At 27.7% G+C, this 19,036-nt stretch overlaps 2 protein-coding genes across 5 annotated transcripts; both read right to left on the bottom strand.

Annotated features, from left to right (window-relative positions):
• Positions 1-896: 896 nt before the first annotated feature.
• LOC114179762 (transcription factor MYB30-like) lies at positions 897-2,867 on the bottom strand. The gene is made up of 3 exons (XM_028066213.2): positions 2,600-2,867; positions 2,345-2,474; positions 897-1,725 (listed from the first exon to the last, which is right to left on the bottom strand). Exons 1-3 carry the CDS (start codon positions 2,730-2,732, stop codon positions 1,104-1,106), a joined length of 885 nt encoding a protein of 294 aa, XP_027922014.1. The 5' UTR covers positions 2,733-2,867; the 3' UTR covers positions 897-1,103.
• An 11,502-nt stretch (positions 2,868-14,369) lies between these two features.
• On the bottom strand, positions 14,370-18,232 carry LOC114184805 (protein root UVB sensitive 2, chloroplastic-like). Of its 4 annotated transcripts, none has more exons than XM_028072122.2 (10): positions 18,093-18,232; positions 17,903-17,995; positions 17,474-17,562; positions 17,294-17,378; positions 17,023-17,082; positions 16,811-16,920; positions 16,615-16,729; positions 16,246-16,425; positions 15,090-15,212; positions 14,370-14,978 (listed from the first exon to the last, which is right to left on the bottom strand). In XM_028072122.2, the coding sequence occupies exons 1-10, from the start codon at positions 18,099-18,101 to the stop codon at positions 14,550-14,552; spliced, it is 1,293 nt and encodes a 430-aa protein (XP_027927923.1). In that variant the 5' UTR covers positions 18,102-18,232; the 3' UTR covers positions 14,370-14,549. The 4 variants fall into 4 exon arrangements, with proteins under 4 accessions (XP_027927923.1, XP_085528906.1, XP_027927916.1 ...); XM_085672780.1 differs by having other exon boundaries at positions 16,615-16,712; positions 16,827-16,920; XM_028072115.2 differs by having other exon boundaries at positions 17,903-18,198.
• Between the last annotated feature and the right edge of the window lie 804 nt (positions 18,233-19,036).

The raw sequence follows: 19,036 nt of genomic DNA, 5'->3' as shown, positions 1-19,036 counted from the left end.
ATTAAAATTTACTTTTGTTGTAGGTCTCGACAAGATAATCCAAACATATTGGGGCTGTGTTCTGTAATTCACAAAGGAAATTTATGAAAAGTAGAAGGCTTTCAATAGAAATTTTAAAGGTGTAAACAGTAATCTCCTTTCAAGATTGCTGTAATTTGGGCTGTTTTGGACAACTTTTTAGTTCCTAGTTTGTTTCGGCATTGCAACGTTGAAGAAGAGAAAAACATTGTTGTCGGACATATTGAACAAAAAATAAAAGATCGTGCATTACCCCTTTTTTGACTTTTTGTTATTTTAACAAGTTATAATAGACAAAAGTGATTTTAATGTTACTCACAGTCTTAATCGGTAAAAAAGTGACACACTACAAACATAAGGGCATTTGATCGATATTTGACATATTTTATTCTTTTATTATGTAAAACAGCATTACATTTTTTCCCTTTGCATACGATAAGCCTACAATCTATGTTTTTTTATTAGATAGATCGATAACTCCAAATCTTTGGTGAGATATGATCACGACCTATTCTAATTAAAGAAAGATGGTGGGCGCGTGTGATTAATGGAACTAATTATAAAAAAAGTGAAAATGTTAAATACAAAATATACACAACAATTTTCTGAAACCATATATGTAAAAAAAAAATTATATAACAATTTGTTCCCTTTTAAGAGGAAGAAAAATATAGAGAAATGGTAATAAATCGTATTGTGCAATGTGTCGTATTATTTGTAATAAGTTTTGTGATCTTATAAAAATAAGTTTGTTGATTTTTACTTTAATTATTTAAAAAAAAAAACTGTAATGAATTAACTCTACACGTTTAATAAAAATAAACTCTTCAATATGTATAACTCCTCATTAAAGGTACAAGTGATCTAAATCTCCATAAGGATGATACAAAAATGTTATTTGCTACAAATGTTAAAAGCTTAATAACAATCATCAATGTATACACAGTTTATTACTAGTTTCTTTCTAGTAACCTACGAATTAACGAGGACAGACATCAATTAATTCAAGTCCAAACAAGAGAACAAAACAAAGAAATGTATGTTTTCCATGGAAGGATTTGGTAGTAATTAATATATAGCTAACATCATAATTCAAGTAACTGGTTGAATTCCTCAGCTCTGGCGTAAACGTTACACCAAAAGTCCATGCCATCGCTCATACTCGACGAACTACCATCTATAAGCACCCCTACTTCTTCGCTAGACAATGGTTCAAACCGACCATAATCAATGCTCGGATATCCACTTGTCTCACCGGAACTATAGTCAGATAACAAAACCTCCGACCAGAAATCCTCGTCCAGTGCAAGATCGTTCTCCGGCGTGTCAATATCATTAACATGCAAGGACATGTCACAATTATTATTATTATTATTGCTGCTATTGTTGTCACTATTTGTGAGGGAAGACATGTCGCTAGAACATTGGGGAGGAGAAAGTGGCATATCCTCTGTGCTATTATCTTCTTTGGTCGATGCATGAACGTGAACGTGAACGTTATTCACGGGTTCTTGTTGTTGTTCTAGTTTGGGTTCTTGGTAATTGGTTTCGGAAGCGTCCCCATCCAACTTTGGTTGTTTTTTGCTTCGTTTTTGCTCTTGGCTTTGTCGGTAATTTTGTGGCAACCTCTTCTTCAAGTGGGTGTGCCACATGTTTTTTATCTCGTTGTCTGTTCTACCAGGTAATCTCGCTGCTATAGCCGACCATCTACAATTGTTATCAAAATATTCATTAAATAAAGGAAACAGAAATAGGGTTCTTCATATACAGTGGTAATAATAATGTTATGTGATGTGTGTTTAAATAATGTGTTGTTTTTTATACAAAAATTAAGCACGTGAAAAGGTTGCAGAAAAAGAGAGAATCTTTGCAGGCCGACATATATCCAACAGGGCATGATTTTGCTTGCCTTGAAAACTAAGAAAAAAATCAAAGTGCAAATGGGCCCAAACCATTATCTATTTGAAAAAAACAACAGTGACAAAACTGTTCCTTTGGAAAACAATAATAAAAAAAACAAAACGAGGCTGGCGAGAAAGAGTTTTATATGCGTTTGTATACTTCCAAGACTTGAAGAAGTTTATGGAGTCACATGCATCTGCAATATCCATCCATCAGTTTCAGGTTACAGAATAGAAAACGACCAGACATAAAGAAAAAAAAAAATGAAGTATTCGGGAATCGTTTGTGGAGGTTTTTCAACGGATTTTGTTCTTGGTTTTCGATAAAAAGAATCTTCTTTCAACCATATAAAGTGAATTAAACTAGGTTATTGGAAATTATAATGTGAGATAGGTAGAAAAAAATTATAACGTCAGTAGTTTACCTGTTTCCCAACATTTCATGCAAAGTGATTATAGCATCCTCTTCTTCTCGGGTGAAGTTACCTCGTTTGATGTCTGGTCTCAGATAATTTATCCACCGGAGTCTACAACTCTTTCCACACCTTAACAGCCCTATTCATCAAGAACAGAGAAAGAGAAACTCTGTTGAATTGAATTCTTGTTCAAATAGTAATTATTATAGCTAAGGCATTTGAAGAAGAATTAGGTTAACTTGTAATCTTAGAATTGACACATACCAGCTAGTTTGGGCAGAGCACGCCAATTAGAATGGCCATAAATGTTGATGTAATTGATGAGAATTTGATCTTCTTCATGAGTCCATGGCCCTCTCTTCAACCCCATTTTCTCGCAGCATGGAGCTCTCCCCATTTTGATCACCACTATGCTTCAAAACTCAAACAATTGTTCAAAGCTTCAACTGCGAACTCTTGTTTTTATACTTCCACACACCAAATTAAAGTGGAGACAAATCTCACTCCAGTTATATGCGCTTTAATATATACGCATAATAGCACGAATGGGGGAATTGAGTTCTACATAACAGTACAAAACTCTTTTATTGTTGTTTATATGATTATTATAATAATAATAATAATGTTACTTCGCCCATCATTTTTTTATTAATTTTTGAGGTCTCTTTCAGACGATTATTATATAGTCAAATAAAACGTGGCTTTTGCCTAATATATTTGGTTGTACACAACAGTATGACATTAACTAGAGTGCACTTACTTTGATCTTCTCTCTCTCTCTCTCTCTCTCAATATCCATTGATCATTTCATCATGCATTCCTACTTTGTCTGACTGTCCTTTTAGTCCTAAATACTTGAGTTTTCAACGTGGTAAGTGGCTGAAAACAACTTATTCACACGAACCAAAAGAAAAAGTTAGATGATTCAAAACAACACTGTATCTCAGCAATTTAGATACACTATTATTTTATGCATTCTATTTTGTTATCTTTTAGCTTTTTTATTGATAGTGTGTGTGTGTGTGTTCATACAGTTTTTCGGCTACACACACCAAATTACTTTAATATCTATCTATGTACAAAATGCTCAAATGAAATTTTTAGGAAGAAAAAACTCTAATATCTGCAATGTCTTAACGCAGTTGACTATTCAAACTCAATTTTCAATTGCATCTTATAACTGAAATATATTGTGGTGTTGACAATTTTCTTTTTGATCACCAAACTAAGAAAAAAACTTGAAGCGTGAGTTACAAGGAGTACTCAAAAATATAATAACTTCAGTGTTCATCCTTTATTGTTTAAATCTAAATATATATTTGGAGTCATTTATTTATACTATTGATAAAGATGGAGATGTTCGATGACTAACTAGCTTTGAAAATGATTTTGCAATGAATGACACAGTTAGGAAAATGAGGATATGGTAGACTAAAACTGCAAAGAGTTAGGGTTTTCAATTTTAACACAAAATATTAATGGGTTAAAGTAAATTTTGTAAAGTTTAATGAATATAAAAGTATGATTCTAGCTTTGTTTTAAAATTTAATAAGGTTTAATTAAAATTTTAATCTTTATATTTTATGAGCTATGCAGTTTAGGTCCTTCATTTTTTTCCAGTAATTTTACTTACTTTTTTTTTAATAATTATTATTGTTGGTTCTTATTTCTTTTATAATTTTGATTCTTAATATTTAGTTATACGTAAATTTGTTTCATTGTCTATAGTGTTTTTTATATATATATATATATATATTTGAGACTGGGAGAAACCCGTAGAAGATACCTGTGACAAGCTACTTTAAGAGTTTCTTATCAAATATAATTTGATATATAGTAATTCAGTATATTCTTTAAAATAAAAAAATAAAAGAGTAAGATTACAAAAAAAAATACTTAGAGACAAAAATTGTGGATTTGTTTGAAATATAGAAAAAAAAAATACAGTTAAACTAAAATTAATATAATAAATATGTGAAGGCATATATAACCATGTGTCGGAAATAGTTCAAATGTGAGTCAAAAAGTCTTATATTGGATAGAATGGACAAAGTTAAATACTATATAAGAATAAAAACTCATAACACACGATTGTCTTAAGATTTTGGAATAAAAGTGATGTCAAATACTTTATATGTGTAAAACTAATATCATATATCCAGAATCATAATCTCAATAACCATATGACAATAACCATGTATGAATATGAAAAAATATATAACCCAACACCATGAATGGGATATATAATAAGTATTCATACTTTTAAAAGAGAAAAATCTCACATTTTGCATATGTTACAAAACCGAACATGTCGTTGGACAAATTTGCTTTTGCTTTTATATTATTCTAAACTTTAATAGGATTATTTCTTTAAAGCTAAAGTTGACATAATTAATTAATAATATTGATACGACTTGTATAAATTATTATTAATATTACATACAGTAAAACAATAAATTTAAAAATATAAAGCAACAAATAAAATATTTAAAATAAATATATAAATAATATTATCCATTAATTAAAAAGGCATTATTAATACATTCATGATAAAAAAAATGCAGTATACTTTTGAAAGGTAATAAGACAAATTAAACAAAGTCAACCAGAAATTATTTATTTTTGTTAAGCAATAGTTACGATTCAGCAGCACAAGAAGTACAATTAAAAAAAGTGCCTCGTATTAAACATGTTTTAAAACATCGAATAAAAATTTCAAAACTCAAAGGCCTGAAAATGAACTTTAATTAGAAAGGGACTATAAGTTTTTAAAATGGCATGGCATGTCATGACACCCATAGGAGTCATGTTCAAATAGGAGAAATGTTCTGTCACAAATGGTAAAAAGAAATAAACACAGTTTCAAAAATAATTCTTTTTAATAAAATAGAGCATACTCGATTTGGTGAAGTATTTATCTCTGTGCATTCTAAAAGGTATTATTTTGTGAGGAAAAATAATTTCATCGTAAATACTTGTAAATAGAAATTTCTAAAGTTATTCTAACAGAAAAATACATTGTTACAAATAATTTCATTTCATACAAAAATTTATATACATTGTGAAGCAGTTAATGTTGGTAAAAGGCAACAAGTTCCTTTGAGAGGGAACTTATTTGCTTGCGGTGATGGGTGAAATAGTAAAAAATTAATCTTAGTGATGGATGTAGCTTGTATGATTATTATGAGGCTCTCTTTGAGCAAACAAAGAAAAGAAATAGTTCATTTGAATTCATATTTTAGAGAAAATATCTTTTAAGATAATTTAAATAAATTGATTTTTTTTCTAAAAATAAATGACAAATATACTATTATGAGAAGAAAAAAGATGTAAAAGTTTATTCAAACGATATTTTAAAAAGATATTGGTGTCTATAGATTTATGTAAATATCTACAGGAATTATATATACAGACAATTAGTTTTGTAGTAATGAGAGGAGTCTACTGATTTTTATTAGGTAGGATAGTATTATATATTTTCTTCCGACTTCATTGTCATCCCACATAATTCCAACAAAAAATGGAAATCAAAGTAAACTACAGCATTGTTAATTACAGATAAATGAAGTGCTGTCCATGTATTTTATTTTCTTATTTTTTTTATATTTCGATTAAATAACACAACACAGCACAACTATATATTTAATATTTAAATTCAATAAATAGCTAAATTAATTAAAATAACTCCTAATTTATATATGTATTTTATTTTGACAATTAAAATAGTTCAATTTGTGTTTAAAGTAGAAGACAAATTAGACAAAATTAGTAGTGTGTAGACTATATGCATGATACGAGAGAATGTTAAAGATAGTCAAGGAAAGAGGCTGGTGACAATGAAGTCGGTAGCTCAATTATTTCTTTAAATAAATAAATGAATGAAAGACTTTTGATGCATTATTTGCATTATTATTATTATTAGCATATTATATGCGTTATTGTGTCTGTATATATAATTTTTTAAATATATTTAATATTATATTAGTAAATAATAATATTATAATATTATTAAGTTAATATATAAAATAAAATTATATTTATTAAAAAATAAAGTAAATTATATAAAAAAAAAGAGAATGACTGTTGATAAATAAAAAAGAACAAAAGAAGCAGAGATAGTCAATTTTATAAAAAATTTACAAGAATAACGATAAATTTTCAAAAATTTAATAAATAATTATATTTTAAAGGATAAAATTGATATTTTAAAGTATAGAGAGGGAATCCTCTTTATATATTACTAGTGTAAACACAGGCGCGATAGCGCCTGTGTGTACGCATTTTTTGAATTATATTAATAATTGATGATATTGTAATGTTATTAATTTAATAAACAAAATAAAAGTATATTTATAAAAAATAAAATAAAATATACGGAGAAAATAAGAGAAAAATAACTGTTGATGAATAGTAAGAGAAAAAAAGAAAAAGGAGATAAGTAAATAATTTTATAAAAACTTGTAAAAGTAACCGTTAATTTTTAAAAATTTAATAAATAATTAAATTATAAAGGGTAAAGTTGGAATTATGAAATGTGGACACAAAAGAGAGAATCCCCTTTATATATAGTTATAGATTATTATTATTATTATTATTTTCTTGTAATAGTTTGGAGGAAATTTTGGGAGAGTGAGTGAAGCAATGGAGAAAGTAGTCAAAGGTAAGAGACTTTAGGCAACCAATGTTGACAAATTTCTTAATTTTCAAAACCTTTCAATTTTCAAACCTACATTTGTCCAATTCCCAAATTTTCTTCCTTATCCTTCCCATTTTTTGACCGTATTCATTGTTTAATCTTCTATTATAATTATCTTCAAACTTTTACTAATTAATCCATTAGTAATGCAAAATTTTCAACAGCCACACCGAATAAACATTAAGTCCTAAGAAAAAAAAGAAAATACTGGTAAGAACATATAGTTTCCTAAAATAGTAATAAACTATAATTTCTTAAACAAGTTATTAGAATGTGAATCTAGGGATTTGTTAGAAGAAAAGAAAATTTCAGAAAAGAAAGGATAGAAAAAAAGAACTTCATTGTTTGAAAGAAAAAGAAAATATACGGGAGTTTATAAAATTAAAAATAGGAAGACATGAAGCACTTTACAATAGCAAGTAAAAGTGTATTTTCTACATATTTAATTATGTCTGAAAATTTAAAAATTATTATGCTATCGTTACGGATTATGGTTTTCGTAATAAATTTTATATTTTATAGTAATAAATACTTTTAATTTATTTTATTTTTGCTTTATCAGCATAAAAATCATTTTTTTCTCTATTCTCTTTTTTTTTTCTTTACTCTCTACGAAGCAAAGGTTGAAATAAACAAAGTTAATGAAAGAAAATAAATCATATTTATGGTTTTGATTTTCTTCCGAAATGCTTTTCTAGAAGAAAAATAAAACACAAGCACAAAAAAAATAGAAAACTACGCATGAGAGTCATTATAAATTACTTATTTATCCTACAGTAATTTTAATTTATGATTTTGTTTTCATTCTTATTAGTTTATCAGTGTCTTCAAATTTCTTAGCGCAATGTTAATTCAATAATTTTATATATATATATATATATATATATATATATATATATATATATATATATATATATAACATTAGAATTTTTAATTATATGATATTTTTTTTTTGTAAATTTATAAAAAAAAATTACAAGAAAATATTTTTTTGTTATTTTTTCTAAAAGTTTTAATTGATCGATAATTTTTTTATAATTATTTTTTATAAAATAATAAAATTTGTAAATATTTTTTACAAAATTGTTTTATATAAAATATTTAAAAAATAAATAATACTGATTTCTTGCAAAAAAAAATTGTAAGTATTTTTTAAAAAAAATTCAAAACGTAGGAAATATATTTTTTTAGTAGGATATATATAAAAATTATCTTGCATTTACATTCATATATTTCCTGAAATTTCCAATTGTATATTTTAATTTCATTTTCTCATTTTAAGCAAAAACGTTATTTTTTTAAAGATTGTAGAATTTCTTTAACTTGAAAAAACTCTTTATGTTTTTAGTTTTTTATTTAAATAAATGTTAAAGTATAATTTTACTTTGTGTTCTTGTGTTTATGTTATATAACAGTAAAATGACTTTTTTTAACATTTCTATATAAATGTTTAAAATAAAATATAAAATGAGATAATGAGCTATTTTGTTAATATATTAGAAAAAGTAAAAAACATAGTGTATTCTTAACAAAAACAAAATTTTAATTTGTTTAAATTATTTATAAGTTTACATGATTAAGAATAAAAATAATTTAAACCATGTTTAACTAGCTTCTCCACACTTTGATTAGCCTCATGTATGAACACGTGATAAACAAAAACTTGGGAATGACAAAAGTAAGATGAGTATGTGTGTCTCATATAATCTTAGCATTGAGTCAACCTCCTCATACTCTTTTGTACAATATTAGTTGAACCACATTATTGAAGGACCAACCCTATATATACATATAAAACCCATTATAACTCACCATCATCAACCATGTCGACTACCAGAATATTCCACCATTCAACTATGACCTAACCCTAATCACCTTAAAATCATATCTCCATGTTTTTCCCAATTTATTAACACCAAATTTTTGTGAGAAAATATAATGAAAATTTTGTGGGACACCTCACATGTATTTTATCCTATACCTTTTAGTGAGACGTGCCAATATTTTGGCGTGATACTTTCATTAATCTTAACGATTTAGTATTAACAATCAGAAGAAAAAAAATACGTATTTGAGGAACAAGATGTTTAGCAAAGGATTTACAGGGATATAGAAACTAAAGGAATCAAATTTATATTCTTACTACTATTTTCAATATATTTACCATGATTTAAAAAAAAAAATTGTGTAAGATCTAGCTTTTTTTTTATGAATAAATTTAAATAAATAATAAAAAATTTATAAATAGAATATAGGCATTCATTATTTATTTTATTAAGAATTTTATCTTTATAAAAACTTTAATTTCTTTAAGTTTCTTAAATTTATAAAATAATTAAAATATTATTATATTATATCATATATATATATATATATATATATATCACGTACATTATTATAATTTTTCATATTACATGAAATTTTTCTTGTAAATTTGTTAACAAAATTTATAAGAAATTAGTTTATTTTGCTATTTTTTTCTAAAAATTTTAATTGGTAGGTAATTCTTTTGTGAATAACTATTTCTTACAAAATTATAATATTTTTTACAAAAAATGTTCATACAAAATATTTTTTTCAAAAAAAATGGTAGTAATTTATTGCAATTTTTTTTTCATAACAAAATTTGTAAGTATTTTCTATGAAAAAAATTCAAAACAAAATTGACAAGAAATATGAGTTTTGTAGTAATGATACTATATATTATTAAATGGGTTGGTGTTATTTTTTGTTTTTTTTAATTCATTTTAATAATAAAAATTACAAAACACAATTTTATTTTCATTAACATTCACACTTTCAAATTTTAGCCGAAACTATTGATAATGTCTATAAATTTCGTACTTATAACATAAATATAATATTTCGTTTGATTCGTCTCAGATCAAGTTAAATATTAGTTTACATATAAGATAACAAAATATTGTGAATTTCATTTATTATATCCAAAATGCAAATATATCTAAAATGTAAATACAGAGTGTCCAAAACATAAACTTACATATCAAAGAGGTAAGAGATTTAGTTTGGGAAGAAATGTTGGACAAGATGAGGAATAAGTTAAGTAATTGGAAAGGTAAATTGTTATCCTTCCTTAGCCGTGTATATGTCTTATAAATTTTGTCATTTCAGTTATTTTTTTTATACTATCTCTCTTTCTTTAAAGTGTCAAAAAGTGTGTGTAATAAACTTATAAAAGTACAAATAAACTTTCTTTGGAAATGTGGATTTGAGGATAGAAAGATAGTTTGAATTAAATGAGAAACTTTATGCAAAACTAAGGATGAAGACAAAGTGGGAATTAGAAATATTGAAAACTTCAACAAAGCCATTTTAGCAAAATGGAAATGGAAATGGAGATTAGGTATGAAAAACCAAGGTTTGTGAAAAGAGGTATTAGAGTCAATTATGGATTTTGGAGAAATTTAAGTGAATCCAGTAGAGCATAAAACAAATCTTGGTGGTGGGGCGATCTATGTATTGTTTGTTGTAGTAGTCATCAAGGTTTATGGTTTGACAACAATGTTGTGTAGAGAGTGGGAGAAGGGGACATGATCAAGTTTTTGAAGGATTAGTGTGTAGGAGGAACAACTATCTATTATAGGCTACTTATATTATATGTAATTTCCAATTGCAAAGAAAAAACTATAGGGGATTTGGGAGGGGGTGGGGTGGGAACAATTCGGTTTGGAATTTAGCTTGGAGAAGAGCTAGACTAGTATGAGAAAGTTTGCAAGAACAAGAATTTATCTTACTCATATCTAGCTAAAAATTCAATAGAAATAGTATTAACTCCTGTGTTTGGATGGAGGAAGAGGATGAATCACTTTCAGTCAAGTTAGCATATAATATATTGTAAGGGAATATAAGATGGGGGAAGACACAACTTTATTTATATTCTTTTGGAGTCTAAAGATTATCCCGAAGGTCCACATTATAGGTGGAAGGTATTTTTGGACAAGTTGCCAACAAAGGTTAACTTGTATGTAGAAGAGTATAATTTAGTAGTTTAGTAGAAGCATTGTCTCAATTGTTTATAGAAGATTATGAGAGCGTTAAACATTTATTCTTTAATCATAAAATAACTCAAGTTGTCTAGGATATATGTGACAAGTGGGTGAGAGTGAATTTTGTGCATCAACACCAACCTAGAGTCAACTTCGAAAACTTCAAACACTTTTATCTCATGCAAATAAATGGAAAGCAAAATAAAATTTAGAAAAGTATGTAACTAGCAATTATTTGAAAACATGGAAATGAGATTATTTTTAAACAAGGGAGGATAGATCCACCAGAAATTTTTGTTATGACGCAATTGAATGTGTAAATATGGATGAAACACAAACAACCTAATGCTAAGTTCTTTATTATTTTTTGTCGTTAAAAAATAAGTTTTTAAATTTCATATTAATTTTGTAATGTTCATACTCATTTTAAAATTATAGTGCAGAATTTAAAATAAATTACCAATTATGAGTTGAAGTTTGCCTTACTAATGTCGACAACGTAAAAAGGATCAATAGTGTGGAGGCTACAAATAATACTTAAACATACAACAACTAAATAATTATATTATCACTTTAAAAAATCATCTACGTGCACGCTTTTATGAATAATTTAAATAAAATTTAACAATCTATATTTCTAATATTTATTCCTCACGATAAGAATATTTTCATTTAATACAGTCTCTATATTTTTTATTTATTTTAAAAGTTCATTTTGTCGACACAAATATAAAAAAAAAATGATGTCACACATGATGTCGTCTATTAATTAGGTTGAAAACTACACACCGCTTTGAAGTTATGGATAATGACATCGTGATCTCCGTGAAAAATATGATCCAATGATTTTAAATTTTAATATGGATAACAAGTACAGCTCCACTAATATGACATTTTATAAACTTAAATAAACATGTATACCTAATTACGGTAAGAGAAGATGAAAATGTGTGACAGTCAAATTATTTGAACTCCACTTTTGATAGTTAGATTATTGAAAGTGAGCTTTTAAACTTTTTCTCTTGAGGAATAAAAGAACTGTTATATTGACTTCTAACCAAAGTACGAATTTTGATAATTCTAATATTGTTCAACTAACAATCATGTTAAATATGATGTTTGAAAAACTTTTTCCTGGCTAGTTAAATGTACTTGGACCAAATTTCGATTCACTAAAACTCCTACTTTTCTTCGTTTGAGTAAACCTGCCCCTATATTTTATACAAACCTGGAAAAAAAAAATGGATTGGATCACTTTAAAGTACTAAAGTTAGTATATGAATTAAAAAATAATACAGCAAATTTAGATCATTCGGCCTCTTAATGTTTTTTAGTAAATTGAAGATACTCAATTAAATAAATATAAATTTTATCATAAATTGAGTTAAATTTAAATGTGATATCAAAATCATTTAGAAATGATATATTAAATATTTCCTGTTAATAACATTATTCTAACTTGTTTTAAAAATTATATTTATAAATTGGATTAAATTTTAAGTTTAGTTTTTAGTAAAAGAAACTTTTACTTTTAATTATTTAAATTAAAAAAAAAAAGTGGGGAAATTTATTTTTTAAATTTAAATTTGTTTATATTATGAAACTTAATTTCGGATACTGTTTATGGAGAACATTTATATAATAAAGAAAATTATAAATATGTAGAACCAGTTTATTTTACTGTTTTTCTTCTGTCATAAACTTTTACCATTTTTACCATTCAAAGTATGACAAAAATCATTAATAAAAAGTTAATTTATAAAAAAAAAAAGAGAATTTGCATAACAAATAACAAAATGATCTAAACAAGTATAAAAACGCACTAATTTCTGTATATCATACAAATAGTAAAATATTACATCTTAAAAGATACCATAATTATAAGTGTTCACTTTCGGACGAAAAGTTATAATTATTAAATAAAATGTATTATTTTTATTTAAGAACATAATGATCACAAGTTAGGATTTGCTTGTAATTAGACACATTTATTGATATACTATACAATAATCACCTCTTCAACAATCCTTTCCTAAGAAAATAACTTAAGACTTTAATTTTGATACTAATTATTTGATTAAACTTTTATCATATAACCAAGACATAATTATTTCTATCTAAGGTGGTATCGTAACATCTAAACACCTTACAACATAATTAGTTGTAGTTATTTTTTTAATTAAGAGATTAGAAAGTAAAATAATTTTAAATTTGATTATTATATCCCTCAAATATAACACTAAAAACATAACAAAGATCCATATATAATATTTAAAATAAAACATATTTTTAAGTCATAATTAAAAAATAACGTAAATATATTTTGCTAGTATGTATAGGAATTAAATACATTTTTTTCCATCGTGCTAACTACTTTAGTTTGACCCCAGCTTGCGTGCAACCTTATCCTAAGTTTATCTTAAACCTGATTCATCCATAATTAGCATTTGAGAATATTCTTTTAAAAGAAAAAATCATTTAAGAATATTAGACATGTGAAAGCTGAGTTTGGATTCTTCTTAAATTTTTGGTATTATCTCTCTATGAATCTTCAAATAATATTTTTAAATATATTAAAAACATTTTTTAATTTATCAAAACTGGTATGCTTTAAAGGTATAAAAGAACAACAAAAAAAAACAACAGAACCTAGATTTGCACAAATTAAAAAAAAAAAACAAATATGCATTCGTCAATAACAATATTTAAATTCGACAAATATTTTGAAATATCAAACTAGAAGTGATGATGATAATCTCTAGTATGTTAGCAATTATAAGTATGTGTTTCGAAAAATAAAAGTGATTAGTTAGATCACTTTTAACGTTGTTATTTTCCGAAATTGCTTAACAATAAACAGTTTAACTAAATTTCTCACTACAGGCTACAGCAGGTAAATTATATGTAAAATGAAAATTAGTTGAAAAAACGGTTAAATTAACGAGAATTCATATTTAATTTCTTTCATGTTCAAAGGAAACTTGTGCACGCTGAACAATAAACAGAAACATACATACATATATTTGTCCAGCACAACTTAATAACTCTTCAACCACATTTTGTTGTATTATATTTATCCAACAGCATAACAGTCCATTTCAAAAATACATTTAATTCAATAAAGACAACTTATTAACTTTCTACTAACTATTAAATAGTTGTCCAGCTATTTTATTAAATTAAAAGTATTTCATCAAATTAATTGTTGAACTAATAATAAGATGGGTGAAAAGGTACGAAAGAGCAATAAAAAACTACTATCTAGCTATTAAACAATCTCAAGTTCTACCGTTTTTCATCACTGGCTAGCAAATATAACTAACAATACTCATTTGAACAACTTTTGCTTTCTCCCGTTTTAAAAAGAATGAACAAGAAAATAAGGTGTTACTAAGTTTGAAGTTATCAAATAGACCAAATAAAACATTGGGTATAATTATAAGATGAATTTGTGGCTAGATATAAACTCACGAGGCAAACGAGGTTGTGCAATATGGAATTTTTAGGAGCATTATAATGCAAAACGGGTCCCAGTTCCATCCAAAAACCGATCAGTGTGCCACCCTTTGTTCTGTAATTCTTTCAAGAATAAAGGAAACACACCATTCATTTTCTGATAAGCCTCATGCATGACACTATCACTGAGCTCATGACGAGAGGAACTCACAACTTGTGCAGCATATGCAGCAACTAGCCACCCTCTCAATGCATCTTCACCACTAGCATCTTGCTCCAATACCATGTCAACGTATTTATTCCCTAAGTTTAAGAGAAACTTCTCCTCATGGAACACTTGTTTCAATTCAAGAAGCCTAGAAGGCTTAATGGCCTTGTGCACAGCCTTCCCCACTCTTACATTTCCCGTATCTTCTTTGAGTTGCAGATTAAACAGCAGATTTTCCCTATATCTTAGATCAGAAGGGCTTGATACAACTCCTGCCTGCATTGGAATTCATCAAACAGTGATCAGCATTTCATTTTTTTTTCTTTCTACAAATAATGGACAGGAAATCATGAAAGCTTTCATTTACTTCACTAGTTCATACTATACCTTAAGAAAATCATCCACCACCATTGCAGTTCTTCGTGGATTCAAGGTATTGATAGGAGCTGCTCTCATTTCTTCAGACACACTGTATAAATGTATAATTGAAAGGAGAGGACCCGCAACCAACTGACAAAAATCGTCTCATAATTCATTAATTGGAATCATCAGACTTCAATACAAGTATAATTATCATCAAGAGATTCAACATGATCAATTATATCTCTATAAAGTAAACTAGGAAACAAATACTCGTTTCCTTTTACATTCTGAGTGATGATCTTGAGTGCAATAAATACGACCAATGTTTGAAAGGAGTGGACCCACAAACCAACTGACAAACAAAGATTCATAATCCACAGTTGGGAATTGTAAATAAAATGAATACTTGTGTCTAGAAAATGTTTCCTTTAATATTTTGAGTAATGGTTCTAATTGCAAATAAAGAATATACACAGCCTACATGCCCATGACTCCATCAACATTTGATTCCTATCTAGCCTTCTACTGTAACTTTTGGTTTAAATTGCATACGTTAAATTTTCATCACTAGCTATTACTATGTATTCTATAACTTCTGCTTAAAAATTACTTATTAAGCTTAGCAATTTAACAAAACAATTTTCAATCTACCCCTCTATTGAAGTTCTGGTTTATTTTGCAGGTTATCCCTAAAAGAAAAAGAAAATGAAACTTTGGGGGTTGATAAACGTTAAGCTGCTATTTTAGCACAATTTATCCTAATAATTTTGACAGCGCCTAAAAATTAATAAACCTAGTAGTACAAACTTGCATTGTTAAGAAGATTACAGGAAGACTTAGCCTTACCTTGGTGCTAGCTGGAATATAATCATGAAGCTTAAATCGTGAGTTCTTTCGGAAGCTCATCAATAGTCCAACTTCATGGAAGATCTCTCCTAAAAGTGAATTATGTCCCCTCTTACCCATTTCTATATAAATTAAAGTACATTTTATTGTAATATTGTAACCAACTTCAAAAAATTTCACATTATGTTAATATATTTCAATTCTCAAGCCTTTCAGTAATAACCACGTCCAAGAACATCATCACATATATTGTTAGCGAAAACCAATTGCAAGAGTCAGAACCCACACTTAACTGAACACCGAGGCCCGAGAAGAAAAAATAAAAGCGCTATACCTTTCCCTGCATTGATGCGCAGATAGTAGATGCTAATTGAATTCCAACTCCGATTCCTATAACACTAAAGAGAGTTGAAAAAGCCTCTCCTTTAGCAAATAGGTCGCTGAGATTTCCTTCTTTAGCAAATGAAGAATATATGGGCAATCTTGTTGCTCTTGCTGCAACAACTGCCATCCCCTGTTGACTCCACAATAACAGAAAGAGAAGTAAGTTGCCTAAAATAAATTCTACTTTTACTCAAAATCTAGAATAGGACGCTAAAGACCCCAAACAGAAAAACGTAGAATTGAATGAGCCATTAGCTATGAGCAAACTTTATATTGCAAACTCTACCAGAATATGTAATTATTTTTGAAAATCTTAAACCTTTGCAAAATTTCCTAAGCCTGCCATTTCAAGAAAAAGATGTGGGCATAATGGAGAAAGTACTTCCAAGCCAATGCCTATATCATAGAGAACATCAGCTGCAAAAAATATAAAGCTAATTGTCAGACAACTTTAGAACTTAGCAATTAAGAGGTAACATAATATCTCAAAGAGAGAAGGCGGTGAAGAAAAGCACCAGCCCACATGCAAACCTAGCAGTCTCCAACGTTTAGGCTCAGAATCCATTCTAGCACCCCAATTGCTACAGATCAGCTTCCCTACATGTTGAATTCCATCTTTCAAAATCTGGAAATAAGCCGGAGAAAACATCCAGTACAATACATCAAACACATTCAATGGTTACTGCTGATTTGAGAAATTGTCAATTAGAAATTAATATCAAATTACCCAACTAACAGCTGTCGCTTGTGCAGGAGATGGCCGCAACCCTGCAGCAAATAGTAAGGACTGCAGAAGAATAAGCATAGAGACCAAGGACACCCACTCAATTATTTCATGATAATCAATTCATGAAAAAGATTACATAATACATAATTGCAATCAACAAAGTGTACTCTATATCTCAGTTGTCAAGAAAGCAAGTTTGATTTTCCAATGTCAAAGAAAGGAACATTTGCATTACATCCTTTATGAGTGTTTCATGTTACCGGAAGAAGACCTGAGTTGATAGCACCGATAGCGTTGCCCTGGTAACATGTTGCAGGGCTCGAAACTGTGTGTATCTAAGGTAGCCTTCATTAACACTACAAGAGAAACACAGAAAAACTCTTTCACTGAACAACATTTCCTAGTTTCTACATCATAAACCATAACATAATTTTAGGAAAAATAAATAAACCTGTATGGATATCCCGAGGGATAAAACTTATTCATGAAAGATCCAACCACCCTTTGGTAGAAAGGCCTCGAATCACCAACAATCACAACCTACAAAGAAACTAAAAGCACTTGTTAGGGTGAAGAAAGACACACAAACACTTTGAAATTCAAACACAAACAATTTTAGAACACTACCCATACTTTGCTTCCCCACATAAACAAACATACGATATCAAATCACAAATTTGAGTGTTAAGAGTCAAAGAACTGACATAACAGGAAGAAATCAACACCTTTTCCAGTTGTGTTAACATCAAATTATAAATTTCAGCTTCGGAAGTGAGTTGACGTTGACCAAATTTCAAGCATACAAGTCATGAGGGTTTTGAAAATAACATGTTTGTTATATACGGAGAGTCGAAAAAAGAGACATTGAAGAGAGACATACGGAGAGTCGACCATCGGGTTCAAACTGGTGTCGGCGACAAACAGAATCCGAGGTTTCGAACCACAACGGGGAGGCTTCACCCTCTTTCTTCTCCTGTGTTTTCAATAATCGATTTGAAGTTTGAACCCACATAAATAAGCCGAATAATAACGAAGGAAAAGAGAGAGAAAATGGGTGCAGAACAGAGCACCATATCCATAGAGAATTAACCAATTGTTTCGCCGGCAACCCCCAAAAAGCCTCCGCTACGCTATTTACGGCGCATAATTTTTCATCAGCGTCTCAATTACTAAATGGTGTGTTTACGACAGAGTAAAGGGTCATGTTTAACTATAATTATCACTCACCAATATGTTTAGCCATAATTAAGTAAGTTTATCAATTTTTAATTTTAATCATTTTAAAAGTTATATCCAATAATAACTTCTAATTGGCTGATAATGTAATTTTTTTCATTTTTGGAACTAGCTAGAATGTTTATTTCTATGAAATTAAAACACAGTGAATTAATCCTTTTAAGTATATAACTATATTTTAGATTTAAGATCAAAACTTCAAATTCAAATTAAACATGGAAGTTCTAACTTCAAAAAAAAAAATTATTTTGCGAATGACAATTTAAAAAAATAATAATTATATTTTAAATTCTGATAAATTGGGGAACTTAGTCTTATTAAAATTTTAGAATTTACTGAGTAGTTAATAAAATTATTTTTTCAATTGAATTTTCTAGATTGGTACGTGATTGTTAAGTGATTATGTGATTATTATCTTCTTATGTCAACTTGTTCAATTGTCATGTAATTTTATTATTTTTAAATTTATAAATTATAATTTTATAATTTATGATTTTATAATTTTATAATTTTAAAATTTAATAAATATAACAATATGATGATATAACAATAATAATATAATGATATAACGATATAACAATACGACGATATGATGATATAACGATATGACAATATGACGATATGAAATATGAAGATATAACAATATGACAATATAATAATATAACGATAAGATAATATATGGTATGACGATATAACGATATGATGATATAACGATATGAGAATATAACGATATAATGATAACACAATATAATGATAATGCGATATGATAATATGACAA

This window comes from Vigna unguiculata, chromosome 1 (assembly GCF_037176805.1).
Source record: "Vigna unguiculata cultivar grain cowpea cultivar isolate G323 ecotype 2 chromosome 1, ASM3717680v1, whole genome shotgun sequence".
Taxonomy (NCBI): Eukaryota; Viridiplantae; Streptophyta; class Magnoliopsida; order Fabales; family Fabaceae; genus Vigna; species Vigna unguiculata.
This window is presented reverse-complemented; position numbering and strand designations above follow the sequence as displayed.

Excerpts from the sequence above, each read along its gene's own strand:
- LOC114184805 (XM_028072115.2), bottom strand. The coding sequence starts at position 18,034 with ATGTGGGTTCAAACTTCAAATCGATTATTGAAAACACAGGAGAAGAAA. Across the intron at positions 17,563-17,902 it reads AACCCGATGGTCGACTCTCC|GTTGTGATTGTTGGTGATTC; the intron begins GTATGTCTCTCT and ends GTTTCTTTGTAG. Across the intron at positions 14,979-15,089 it reads TGGTGGATGATTTTCTTAAG|GCAGGAGTTGTATCAAGCCC; the intron begins GTATAGTATGAA and ends ATTCCAATGCAG.
- LOC114179762 (XM_028066213.2), bottom strand. The coding sequence starts at position 2,732 with ATGGGGAGAGCTCCATGCTGCGAGAAAATGGGGTTGAAGAGAGGGCCA. Across the intron at positions 2,475-2,599 it reads TGCTCTGCCCAAACTAGCTG|GGCTGTTAAGGTGTGGAAAG; the intron begins GTATGTGTCAAT and ends CTTGATGAATAG. Across the intron at positions 1,726-2,344 it reads CATGAAATGTTGGGAAACAG|ATGGTCGGCTATAGCAGCGA; the intron begins GTAAACTACTGA and ends TAACAATTGTAG.